General features: G+C 52.8%; 1 protein-coding gene across 5 annotated transcripts in view; it reads left to right on the plus strand.

The window, feature by feature from the left end:
- Nucleotides 1-2,772: 2,772 nt before the first annotated feature.
- Nucleotides 2,773-12,918, plus strand: part of EDA (ectodysplasin A) — a 58,113-nt gene continuing 47,967 nt past the window's right edge. For 2 of the 5 annotated variants that reach the window (XM_085060628.1, XM_085060629.1), the window contains exon 1: nt 2,774-3,163. In XM_085060628.1, coding sequence (XP_084916754.1) covers nt 2,885-3,163 — 279 coding nt within the window. In that variant the 5' untranslated portion in view covers nt 2,774-2,884. Of the gene's footprint in view, nt 3,164-12,918 lie in introns of all 5 variants that reach the window. The other 3 variants (XM_085060625.1, XM_085060626.1, XM_085060630.1) reach the window with 2 other exon arrangements.

The following is a 12,918-nucleotide window of genomic DNA, read 5'->3' on the forward strand; positions in this document are numbered from 1 at the left end:
TCCTCAAAAGAAAGTCAGGAATTCCAAAGCTTTTAGGTCACACATGTTAAACTCGACTCTGCAGCCGCTGCAGGAATTGCAGCTGCTGCCAAAATGTAAGTGGGAAATGGGCTCAAAGCTGCTTTACATCCCTGGAAGATTCCCTGGTCTGTGGAATTCACATGGAGAGGGGCACTCAGACCTGCCATGGAGTGCCCTGTGCTATGCAGAGAGCTGTGCCCATTCCACAGGGAAGGGAGATCTCCCACCTTTGGTTAAATCCTGCTGGGATGGGAAGGCGATGCTGGAAAAAACCCAGCAAGTTTGGGAATCAAGAGAAAAAGTCATTCCAGACTTGTCCTCTGTGTGTTCTCCTCCTCTGCAGCCTCTGCCCACCCTCCCCAGGACCCTCTCAACTGCTCTTTGTCTTCTGATCCAGAGCATCAGGAATCCTTGTCCCTTCTGCATCTTCCTCATCCTCTGGCTCCTGCTTCTACTGGAACAGAATCCTTGGAGCAATGAGGGTGGGATATAGAAAACTACTTAAATCTGTGGGGTTCTTCATCCACTAAGTTTTTCAGGGATGGCAGAGGAAGGGGAGGAATGCTCACAATAGGAAGAATTAGAATAAAACCTTTGGGAAACTGCAACCATGGATTGTGGGGCTTGACTGGTGTAGGTGTGAGGATCCCATTTATTAACTGTGTATTAATTCCATCATCAAATAAGATTCCTTCCTAATTATTGGAATGCTGATCTGCTCTAGGAGGCAGAAATCCCTCAATTTGAGGATTTGGCCTAAATCCCTGATGAGATCCAGGCAGGAATGGAGAGTTCACATCTTCTCCCTGACCCAGCCCCAGGCTAATCTGACCTCTAAAATTCACCTTCAAGGTAACATAAATTACTCTGGAAAATGGGATGAGGCTGCTGCAAGTGTGGGTTGGTCCATGTAGGATTGGGGTTGGGATTTTCATCTTGAAAACCAGAATTTTGGTGGTGCAGGAGTTGGACTTGATGATCCCTTCCAACTCAGGATATTCTGTGATTCTATGAAAACCAGTAACAACCCTAAGCACTCAAATAATTATAAATGTTCCTAAAATAATTGCAGGGTTTCGAACAGTGGGTTCATTTGTGTTTATTTGCTTTCTGCTCCTCAGTTGTTGAGATTGGCAGCACTTAATGCTTCCAGTTTTGTTCTTCCCAAATATTAGGGAAACATTTCTTTCTTAAATGAAAACAGAGACTCTCATGGAATTTCATGTCTGTGACACAGAACTTATAGGGAAAAAAACCCTACTGCAGGAAAACAAGGCCAGGAAGGGCTGGGCAAGGTCATCCTCCTCCCCAAAGGCAGGACAAGGCCACCATGGGTTCCTTTATGGCTGTGATCTGTGGGATGAAGACCCCACAAATTCCCAGACCATGTGTCCCAGGCCTTTGAAAGGTTTCTCCAGGAAGGGACAGCAGTGTGGGAAACTCACCCTGCCCCCGGGATCTGGGAGCACAGACCTGGCATGGGACCACCCAGCTCTCAGAGCCCACCCAGGGGAGCCCACCAGGACCCCATCCCAGGGATGTGCTGGGGACAGTCCTTGGTGCTGGGCCCTTCCTGGACATCTGGGGATGGCTCTGGCATCTCCCAGCACTGCTGGCCTGCTCTGCATTACCTGATCCTCCAAAACCAGCTGCAATCCACCTCTGCTGTGCCACTCTCTCTCCTGCCATTAACACCTTTTATTTAATCCTTTTTATTTAATCCTTTTTCCTTTCCAAATCATGTCCTATTCTCTTCAGGCCACCTCTCAAGTTTGTTCAAATAATCTCTGATTTCTGAATTCAAATTTCCTGGTGGCCTGTGAGCATCATAGAGCACCTTATTAATCTCATTATCCCTCTCGTTATCAATTAAACCCACTGATTGGACACAGAACCAGAACAGGCTTTGCAAACTCCTTTTAATGAGCTTTAAGGTCCTTCCACCCCGAACCAGGTGTGATTCCATGGCTCCTCTCCAAACCCACTCCTTGCCCTGGTTGTCTCTTTCCCAGGCTGTTTTCTAATTTCCATTAGTTTCCAGCAGTGAGAACCAACCCTTAAAAAGCTGGAGAAGGCAGGGATAGCCACCCCGAAACACTCCCAGCCCCCTGGGCACCCCGTGCCCGGCCGTGTCCCCCGGCAGAGCGGTGACAACAGTGCGCTTGGCATCTGCTCCCAGCAACCCTCCGCTGGCTGCAGAGACAGAGAATGGCGAGACTGCGGTCACCAGGACCGGGATCGGGATCGGGACCGGGACAGGGATGGGGACCGGGACTGGGACTGGGATCAGCACCGGGACTGGGAGAAGGACCGGGCCCTTCTGCTCCGCACTGGGCACAGGGCCACCCGTCACAGCGCAGGGACAGGGACAGGGACAGGGACACGGACAGGGGCAGGGACAGGGACAGGGAACGGGACAGGGACAGGGAACGGGACAGGGACAGGGACAGGGACAGGGACAGGGAACGGGACAGGGACAGGGAACGGGACAGGGACAGGGACAGGGACAGGGACAGGACAGGGACAGGGACCGGGATCTGGCCCGCAGCGGGGCGTGGCTCCAGCCGTGACTAACCCCGCCCCTTATTTTGCATAGCCCCGCCCCACCGTGCAGCACGAGCCGCCCAGGCCCCGCCCAATCTCCGCCCCCGCCTGCCCCAAGCCCCGCCCCCTGCCCGGCCGCTGAGGCGGCACTGCCCCGCCCAGTCCAAGCCCCGCCCCTCCCCCCAAGCCCCGCCCATTGCCGGCTCGGCCCCGCCCCCTGGCGGGGCGCTGGCGGCCCGGCCGCGCAGCCCGCGGTGCCCGGCGCGCCCCGGGAGCAGCAGCGCTGGGGCCGCTCCGCGCCGCTCCGCCCGAGCGCACCATGGGCGCGGAGCGCAGGGCGGCGGCTGCGGCTCCCCGCGGCTGCGCCTGCGGCGGCGGCGGCGGCAGCTGGCGGCTCTTCCTCGGCTTCTTCGCGCTGTCGCTGGCGCTGCACGTCCTGACGCTGGGTTGTTACCTGGAGCTGCGCTCCGAGCTTCGCCGCGACCGCGGCCCGCAGCCCGCGGCCCCGCCGCGCCGGGACGGGACGGCGGCAGCGCCCGGAGCCCCGGCCGGGGGCCGCCCGCAGCGAGCGGCCGAGGGAGCGGAGCGGCGCCAGCAGGTGGGTCCGGCCGGGGGCGGGGAGACCGCGGGGGCTCCGCGCTGCTCGGGGCCGTGCCCGGGCTCCATCGCCGCGCTCGGGTGCCGCGCCCCGGGGCGCTTCGGAACGGCCCTCGGGGGTGCTCGGTGCAAGAAGGGGGGAAGCCCCGAACTCGCGGTGCGGAGGTGAAGTGTGGGGGAACTCTCCTGGGCTGGGGGTGACGGGGCCGTCTGCGTTCCACCTGCTGCCCGCCGTCTCCCTGTCGCGACAGACCCGCCGTGTGTCCCGACAGCCCAGCCTCGGCCGGGAGCAGCGGCTCTGCCCCGGGCCTTGCGGGGTCCCCCCGGGCGCGGGGTGCTGCTGCCGGGGAGCCCCGCACGGCTCGGCCCCGCACCCGCAGTGGCTCCGGGTCCCGCTCCCGCACGGCCTCCGCTCGCTCCCCTTCCTCCTCCTGCGCTGCCTTCGTGGTTACAATTTCCCCCCCAGCCCAGGTGCATCATCTTTCGGGTGATGCCGCGGTGTCCCCCCGCAGCAGCTCCTCGGCCTGTGCAGCACAGGTGGGCAGCAGCCTCCCGGTTGTCCCCGCCGGTGTCCCCAGCCCCTGGAGGGGTCGCCTGTCCCGAGAGCCTCTGGGAGAGCCGCAGCGGAGCTGGGGCCTCCGCTCGCAAACTTAGCTCATTTTTTCCAGGCACGAAACCTCGCTGCGAGCAGGATAAGCTGGAGGAAGGAGTTTCCTCCCCTCCGAGCCTCCCGAGCGGATGGCCCGCTCCCCGAAGGTGCCGGGTGGCTTTGCCGCGGGCTCGCAGCGGGGTTTCGGGGGCACACGCCAAGCCCTGCCTCGGCACCCCGGCGGTCCTCGCCTTGCTGCTTATCAGCGTGTGGGGGGAAGGACAAAAATAGCTTTGATAAAGCGGCGAGTTTGGAACTCTTCCTCCCACTTGGCAGCGGGAGCCGTTCCGCCGCGCCGGCCTCGGCTGCCCCCGGGAAAGCCGGGCTTGCGCTTCGCTTCCTTCGCTGCCTGGATCCCGCGGCTTCCCATCGTAAATCCGAGCTCAGCGTTGAACCGGAGGGAAGCTGAGCTCTCGGGTCATCGCTCTGTGCTCTCCCCTCGCTGTCCCCCGAGCAGTGTCAACACAGAGTGAGTCGGAGCGGTTTGATGTCGTGCTGGGATTCCTGGGTTGTCTTGGAACAGCGCGCGGCTGGAGTGCCTTTCGTGTTATCGTGCTGGATCTGTTTAGTCTTTCGAGCTCTTCTTTCCAGCGGGTGTATAATGAAATACCAGGGCAAATACTTGAGGCATTCATAAATTACAGCGTTAGATAATTTGTCTCTGGATGCGGACGGAGCTCCGAGCGTCGCTCGCTGCAGCTGACGGACTCCAGATAAGGTAACGCAAATTATTTATTTCTTTATTCTACATCTGGCCTGTCAGGCTTGAGATGAAAAATTCTTTGGGGCACATTGAAGCAGTTGAGTTGGAGAGAAAGTTTGCTGGTAGTAGGGACATGGGGAAAAAAGGCTGAGTGTCCCGAGCTGCTCCGATTGGGAACGGCTGCCGTGACAACGTGTGAGTAATGGGATTTGTAGTAGTGCTGCTCACCCGTTTCTTGCTGATTTTTCTGCCTTGAGTCGACGTGCAGCTAGAAACGAGCACTTTGGGTGTCCTGGGGTGCTGTGAGTGCATCCCTTTAGTGAAATGAAGGGGTTTGCTAACAGCTTTATTTAGAAAGTTATTGCCAAGCTTTGGGGTATGTGTGAGTTTCCCAGCAGCTCTTCCAGGTTTCACCGCTGATAAACCCAAAGTGTGATCCCATATATGTGATGCTTGCATAAATTAGGCTGAAATTGCTAAATAATTAATTCAAGAGATGTGATCAATTACTTTTCTCTCCTGGGAACCATGGTCAGAGTCAGGGTTCATTTGGGGAGAACCCAACATCCCAATGACCACAGTGCTGTGAGCTCTCAAGTGTCCTTCAGCTGCTGAGGTGTCCTCAGTGAAGAGGCCAAGTGCTGACTGTGCGTGTTGTGATTGTACAAACTGATTCAAACCCAAAAGATACTCCCCTTCCTGACCCTTTTTTCTTTATTTTTAAATTATTTCATTTCTCCCCCCCTTCCTGACCTGAGGCAGGAGGAAGAGGAGTGTGGGGGGAAGGATGGGGAGCGATGGTCAGCGCTGAGATTTTGGCTGAAACCTCACCTGGCCGCGTGCCAGAAATGACCTCATGACAGGAGTGAGATTTGGCAGCTCGATAACGCCCCGCTTCCCTATCTCACAGGGTATCCAAATATGTAACTCATTTGGGATGGAAGGGCAGATTTTCATGGCAGAGGTTGAGGCATTGTAGTTCCACATCTTTGTCCCAGAACCCGCCGGGTGTTGCATCACCGCGTTGGCTGCGAGATGAGGAGTTTGTTAAAGCTGCTTTAATTCATTGACTCTTCCATGGCTCAGAGGTGTGAGAGAGGGTTTGGGGAGTGGTGGAGCCTTGGCTGGTGGTATAAAATCTAAATAATCCCTTTGGATGATTGTGCTGTGGGTTGGGAGAGGGATTCTGTCAGGCAGGCTCTGCTCGCTGAGCTCCACATCAGGGCACTGTGTCCCTTTGGAGGATTTTGTGCCTGAATTAAATCGTATTTTGCTGTCAAAAACTCATCCTTGCAGTATTTGAGCTGTGCAGCGCAGCATTCCCGTGCTTTTTTCCCAACCAAATCCATGCCGTGCCACATTTCTGCCAAAACTTGTTTTTTGGCCAATACTGAGTAAAGTGTGCGCCCTGAGAGTGTCCCAAGATGGGGACAAAAACTGCCAAAGCCTGGCAGTGGGATCAAAGCCATCCGTCCTGTCGGATCAAACTAATTGTGGAGGCACTTGCAGCTGGTGGGGGGAGGGAGGGGAGGTGCTGAGTCATCCAAAAAAATGTGCTGAGCAGCGCTTTGGTTACTGGCATTTTGCCTTCCCCGTGCTAAGGTGTCTGCTGCTGGTCTCCACCTCTCACCTTTTTATAGAGTGATGCTTCCACTTTGGAGTAGTGCCCACATTGTGGCGTTGCTTTCACAGAATCATGGAATAGTTTGGGTTGGAAGGGACCTTAAAGCCCACCCCATGCCACAGGCAGGGACATGTCCCACTATCCCAGGTTGCTCCCAGCCCTGTCCAACCTGGCCTTGGGCACTTCCAGGGTTCCAGGAGCAGCCACAGCTTCTCTGGGCACCCTGTGCCAGGGCCTCACCATCCTCACAGGAGGGAATTTCTTCTTTTCTTTTCCCTCACCAGTGTGAAATTGCAGTTGTTTTGCCCTTTTCTGTCAATTCTGGCCCCAGAGTAAGAGGCAGCACTTGGCTCTAAAGGTGTTGAAGCTGCTCCAGAGGTTTCTCTCACCCTGGGCATACCTGTAGCTCATCCATGCATCTTCATCCCTGTGTCTGGTTCCTGCATTGCAGCTGAAACCTGCTCAACATGCTGAAAGCTTTGAGCAGAGTTCGTGCTGAAAATGCTTCTCCAGCCTCAGCACAGGGTGGGCTCAGACCTTCAAATCCCTGCTCAGGACCTGTGTGTTGGGATTTCACCTCTGATCCCGGGTTATGGGAAGGCTGGGTGTGTGCAGAGGGAAGATGATGATGAGGGATGTGCCTCACGGTGGGTTTTCCCTCAAATTCCGCTTTGTGGCCCTGCTAGTGGCTGGAGGAAGCTCTCAGAGGGCAATAAAGGGAGCCTGCAGAGCTCTGTGGCAAATGTCAGGCTCTGGTTACCTTCATTCACAACTCAAATTCTCATATTCCTGCTACTGTGCCTATGAATATTCCGTGGAAAATCTGGCCTGGATCCAGAACTCCTCCTGTTAGGATGCTGAGGAGTGGCAGGAGCGTGGCAGTGGCTGCGGGGTGTGCTGCATCCTTTGGGAAATTAAATACAGTGAGAGCTCTTCCCAAGGGCTGGAGGTGCATCCCTGCATGTCCTGTGGGGTGAATTCCTGGTGTGAGGAGAAACCTGTGGCTGTGGGGGGACATGGCTGGTCTGTGGGAATTGTGGAATCACAGAAGGGTTTGGGGTGGAAGGGACCTCTCAAAGCCGTGGAGTCCCAAGCCCTCTGCAGTGGGGGATCAACTTGATCAGGACCTTCCCAAAGTTCTTATTCCCAGATTTATGGTGCTGCAAGGTTGCCTTTCCTTCTGCCCCCTTGCCTCCACCACAGCTGAGCTGGGTTTTCTTTATTTCTATTTTCTACTCATTCCATGAAGGATAAAAGCTGTGACTTTGTGCGAGGACCAGGACGTTTTATCAGCATTTATTGAGTTCCTTGATGGAGAATGCTGTTGTTTTCAGAGTAAGTGTTTGACTGACCCATGACCAGATTTCTGGGTTTTTCCACAATTGTTCGATGAGTTCCCTGGCAATCCCTCAGACCTGGATTTTTAACCACATTCAGTGGCATTCCAAAGTTATCTTTCCCTTAACCCCCGAGTAAATAGTGCTGTATCAACCCCATATTATTTTAACCTTTTCACATTAGTTTTCTTACCACATAATAACATAAATCTTCCCTGCTCTCCCATACACATGTAGTGTCTTGTAATGCTAATTAAACTGCACACCAGCCTAATTTTGCTCTCAGACTAATCCAATATATTTTTCTTGACTAGGAGCCAAACCCTGAGAGCTTCAGAGCATGCGGGGCTCTCATTCCAGTCTTATTATATGTTAATGGCTTTATATTTTAATATCTTTCAACACTTGGGGAGGCTGTTATTTTTAGAGGTGTCTGGCTGCAGAAGGTACCAGTCTGAGAGGGGTTTGGGGGATGTGAAGCACTGAATAAACTCCGTGCAGTGAATAAGTGGGAAGAGTGTCTCTAAAGAGGTGTAATCTGTCAGGATCCATTGTGCACAAGCATGGAATTACAGGGAGATTTGGATGCGATTTTTACCGTGGTTAAGTGGGAGATTTGGATGTGATTTTACCATGGTTAAGTGGGAGATTTGGACGCAGTTTTACAGTGGTTAAGTGGAAGATTTGGATGCAATTTTACCGTGGTTAAGTGCCTTTATGGGGTGGTTGCAGTGGTAAGCGCTCTCTCGTTAAACTCTGGGTTTGTGTGCTAATGGTGCCGATGCCAGTCAGGCCTGGATGCTACTACAGCAGGAATAATCACTCCCAGATGGGTGTGGATGGAAACGAGCTCTTTCCCTAAGCCCAAATGAAACGCTGTTGTAAGTGCAAAGTCCTAATGATGCAGGACCCCATTGATGGGGTGCCAGCCCTGTAATGCCTTCCAAATGGAAGTGCCAGCATCCTCCTGCCTGGCTACACCTCAGCTCCTGTGGTAGAATCCCAGAATCTGCTGGATTGGAAGGATCCCATCAGGATTGGGATTCCCTGCACGGCGTGGGGTTGAGTTGTGTGGCTTTGCAGAGCGACACGAGGAGGCATTGTGTGGTGAGGCTTTGTGTCCATCATATATGGATTTATGTCCGTGGTTTGGGTCAGTGTTCCATGGTTTGGGTCAGTGTTCCGTGGTTTTGCCATGGTGGGAGCTGCTGGCACGGTGGCTTTGTGGCAGTGACTGTGGTGGGACGTGGTGGAGGTGGCAAAGGGTTGTTTGTGCTGCACAGGGCTGTGGTCACTGTGTGGTGTGGCAGGACATGGACACAACGGCTGGGAGCTGCTGGACACCCCCAAGAGAGGGCTGGGCAGAGTCACCTCCTGCCAGAGCTGCCTGTGGCTTGGCCCTTGGGAGCTCAGACCCTCCCTGGCTCTTGTGTCCCCTCCTGGGCAGTGCCGGTGTCCCAGGGGTTAAATCCCATCCCTGTGTGACACCAGGGTTAAATCCCGTGCCAGGCCAGCGGGGTGCTGTCCCTGAGTGCTGCCTTTGTCCTTTAATCCCTTTTTGCAATTCCTGTCACCTCTGGGCTTTCAGCCTCTCCCGAGGCACAAAGCACTTGGAGGGGGCAGACAGGGAAGGTGTTCCAGCTGGGACTGGAGGTAAAATCCATCTGGGAGCAGGTCCAGGCTCTGTGATGGTAACTTACCTGCAGGTGGGAGGCTGGGGAGATGCTGTGTCCATTTGTCCTGCACAGACCCCATCGTGCTGTTTAATCCCAGAATCCCAGTGTGGTTTGGGTGGTAAGGGACCTTAAAGCTCATCCCATTCCATCCCCTGCCATGGGCAAGGACTCCTTCCACTATCCCAAATTGCTCTAGCCTGGCTTTGGACACTTCCAGGGACTGGGCAGCCACAGCTTCTCAGGGCATCTTCCCTGTTGTCTCTTCTCCCTTTTCCATTTCGTATTTTAATTGGATAACGTTGGGATTCCTTCCCAGAGAGTTGAGAAGATCAGAGTGCCCTGTCCAGAAAAAAAAAAATCTAATGCAAATCTTTGAACCTTATTCTTATTTGATAATAATATTTATATTTTCTAAAAACAACTAAATCTTTGAATTCTTCCTTTTATTTTCTGCTCCATGAAGCAATCAGAAGGCATCAGATCCATGAAGGCTTTCCCTGGGTTTCCCAGGGAAGTGTGGGGCCAGGGATGTGGGGCAGGCACTAATGGCCTAAACAGACCTTTGTGTGATGCTTCCAGTCCTCCCCACGTGCTGGGCTCAGTGAAATTAATCCAGGAAATCATTTTGGAGCAATTATTTCCTTCAGCTTAGCAAACAAGTTGCTGAGCTACTGCTACCCTTAACCAGCACTTTATTCTAATTTTCCCATGGGATAGGAAAATAGGATAAGGCATTTAAAGCTGGCAGCTGGAACTGTTGCCAGCTCAAGAGGATGAAACAGTTCAGACTCAAAAATGAGGGGTTTATTGTAATATTTCACTGCAGTTGCTGCTGTTCCTGGGGCTGCAGGAGGGCTCTGCCCGGAAAACTTGAATTCTCACGTTTTCCCATAAAGCACAACCTATGGCAGAAAAATGGGATCAGACTAGGAATCGCTGGATGTGCAGCTGATGAGGTGCATTTAGAGAGCAGAATGAAGAAAAGAGTTGGGTTTTCTACTGCAGCTGTTTGTATCTTTTGAGTGATAATGAACTCAATGAGTAGTTGGCTGCCTTGGGGCTGTGGATGGGCTTGTTGGTTCTTGCTCTGTCTGTCTGGGGTGTTAACTCTTGCTGGGAAGGGGGAGATCCCATCCCACGGTGAGGGAAGCCCACCAGGAATTACCTCCGTGTGCCATCAGAGTAAATTCTGACAGGTTTTTAAGGTGAAAAGGAGGTTTTTTTCCTAGGGGGGCAGGAAGGCAAAGTTTAAAGCTGCTAATTATCAGTTTTAAAGGATTATTAAATCTTCTTTTGAGCTTTATCTTTATTGCCAACTTGGGGGTTTCTCCTGTTGTTGACAGGAGTTGTTTTGGCTCAGAACACAGCTCCTGCACAGATTCCTGGACTGTGCAGAGCTTGGTGGTGAAAGGAAAAGGGTTTAAACTAAGAGGGTTGATATAGATTGGATATTGGGAAGGAATTGTTCCCTGTGAGGGTGGGGAAGCCCTGGCACAGGTTCTGTGGCTGTTCCATGCATGGAAGTGTCCAAGGCCAGGCTGGGTGGGACTTGGAGCAACCTGGGCTAGTGGAAGATGTCCCTACCTGTGGCAGGGGGTGGAATGGCATGAGTTTTGAAGTATTTTCCCTCTCTGTGCTTCATTCTCTGGAAAGGGAATGTGTGCAGGAAAAGTCCTGGAACTGAAAGCTTCAGCTGAGCCTTGGGAGCTCAGCACCAATCCTGGCTCAGCTGAGCTTGGCCTCCACGTCTGGTGAGACACTGAAACCAAGAGAAACACCAAACCTTTTGCTGGCAGTGTGGATTTTGCTTAGGAGGTGGGAGAGCCTCTGTCGCTGTTGAGCAGCTAGCAGAGTAATGAATGCATCGGTTCTCAGTGGCAAGAAGGAATGACCTTTATTGTTTTGATTTCATCACATTTATAGAGTTCTCAAAAGTCACCCAGATTGGTCAGTCAGAAGCCTTCCCCCAGGCCTGATTGGCCAGGCCTGCACTGTCCAAGTTCTGGGACACTGTTCCAAAACATCCAAACTTTATCTTTATTTACAAAAACACAAGAAAACTTCCCATGGGAAAAACTGTGCTAGCCACAAGCCTCCGTGCTCAGCACCTGCTGGAATGCTGTCTGTTGTAATCCCTGGATCCCCTGTATGGAATCCAGCTCTCCAGGCTCAGTCTGGTGCATCTCCTGCATGTCCCCAGGGGCTGGTTCTTATTTTGGACTCAGCACCCGCAGCAGAAGGGCAGGAGAATCCCCATGCCACAGATACTGGGAGCCAGCACATTCCTAATAAAAGCAGGATTTTACTCCAGCACAGGTGCTTGGCAGGTTGTTCACCCTCCAATTCCAGATGTGCTGTGTCCATGTCCTGGCTGGGATGGAGCTGCAGGATGAGCTCTGGGCAGTTGAGGTCTTCAAGTGTTAAATCCCAAGCGCTGCTCCTGCAGGCTCAGCTCCCATCCCAGCGTCTGGAGCACGTTTCCAACAACAGCCTGGATTTGCCAAGGAAAATGATGCTGGATGCAGCAAAGAGCTGTCAACTCTTTCCTCCCTATGCTGCTGGGCAGTTTTTCTGCTGCTTTCCAGAGCAACTGGGACGTTTGGAAGTGTTATGGAATTTGGGGGTTCTCAGTGATGTTTTCATCCCCTTCCCTCCATCCTCACCCCACTGCAGACAGCAGCACCTCACACGAGGTGCTCACACAATTTCATTGCTGAGGTGATGGGTCAGGGTCACATTAAGCTGAGAATAATTAATGTTCTTCTTCTCTGATAACTAAATGTTGGATTTTGGATGGAATATTAACTACTTTGTTCCTTAAAAAGGCTTTCTGAGCCTGGTTTTGTGCAGGTGGGCTCAGGAGAAGACCCCCAGAGACCCCTGGGCTGTTGTCCTCTCACCTCACATGAGCTTCTCCTTTGGGTCCTTCTCACTCACAACTCTTTTTTCTCATCTCTGAAGATGCTGAATCCCCAGCTGATAAATGATAATTCTGCCAATGAGGGTTCATGTGGTGGCTGGGACAGCTACTCTTCAGTCAGATCCCTGTGAAGTTCCCATGTGGCTTCAAGCTGGATCAGGTGCTGAAGGAGTTAAAAATTCCTGCTGCTGGTGCACACGAGCAGCGCAGGTATCTCCCAGGGGATCCAAGTTTGCTCTCTGAAATCTGGCAAATAGCAGAAATTTTGATGTCTGTGAGCAGCAATCACACCCCGAGGCGATGACGGCTGACAGGGAAGGGCTCCTGACATATTTACCGAACAATTTTCTTATCACGAAGTGCTCCAAAAGCCCAAACCTGGAGAACAATAGCAACAAAAACCCCACTGCAGGGTTTGTCAGCAGATGCAGCTTGGAGATAACAAATGATTTTTGCTTTTTGTTTGGCTCCCTGGCACTTAGGGGTTAATTGGAGCGAGGCCAAGTGTGGTGAGATAGTGCCTGAATCAGAGTTTTAAAAACACTGGGATTGGAAGGGTTTTAACTTTTAACTTCTGTGAGGCTCTTAGAGGCTGGTGAAGAGGTGGGTTAGAAACAACTGAAGGAAAACATTTGGGTTGGGCTGTGAAAAATGACTTTGGAAGGGGCAGCCCTTCCTGGGACCCCAAAAATCATCTCAGCCCCCACCCCAGCTGGGCTTCCCCTTGTGCTGGGGCTGGAATAGGTCTTAAGTATTATTAAATGGTAAATAAATGGCAATAAATGTTTCTGTGAGTGTGCAGTGTCTCGTTTTCATCCCTCAGTCCCTCTGTCCTGGTTGTTGTGTG

The sequence above is a fragment of the Lichenostomus cassidix genome, chromosome 4A (assembly GCF_008360975.1).
Source record: "Lichenostomus cassidix isolate B80296 chromosome 4A, HeHo_3.0, whole genome shotgun sequence".
In the NCBI taxonomy this organism is placed as follows: Eukaryota; Metazoa; Chordata; class Aves; order Passeriformes; family Meliphagidae; genus Lichenostomus; species Lichenostomus cassidix.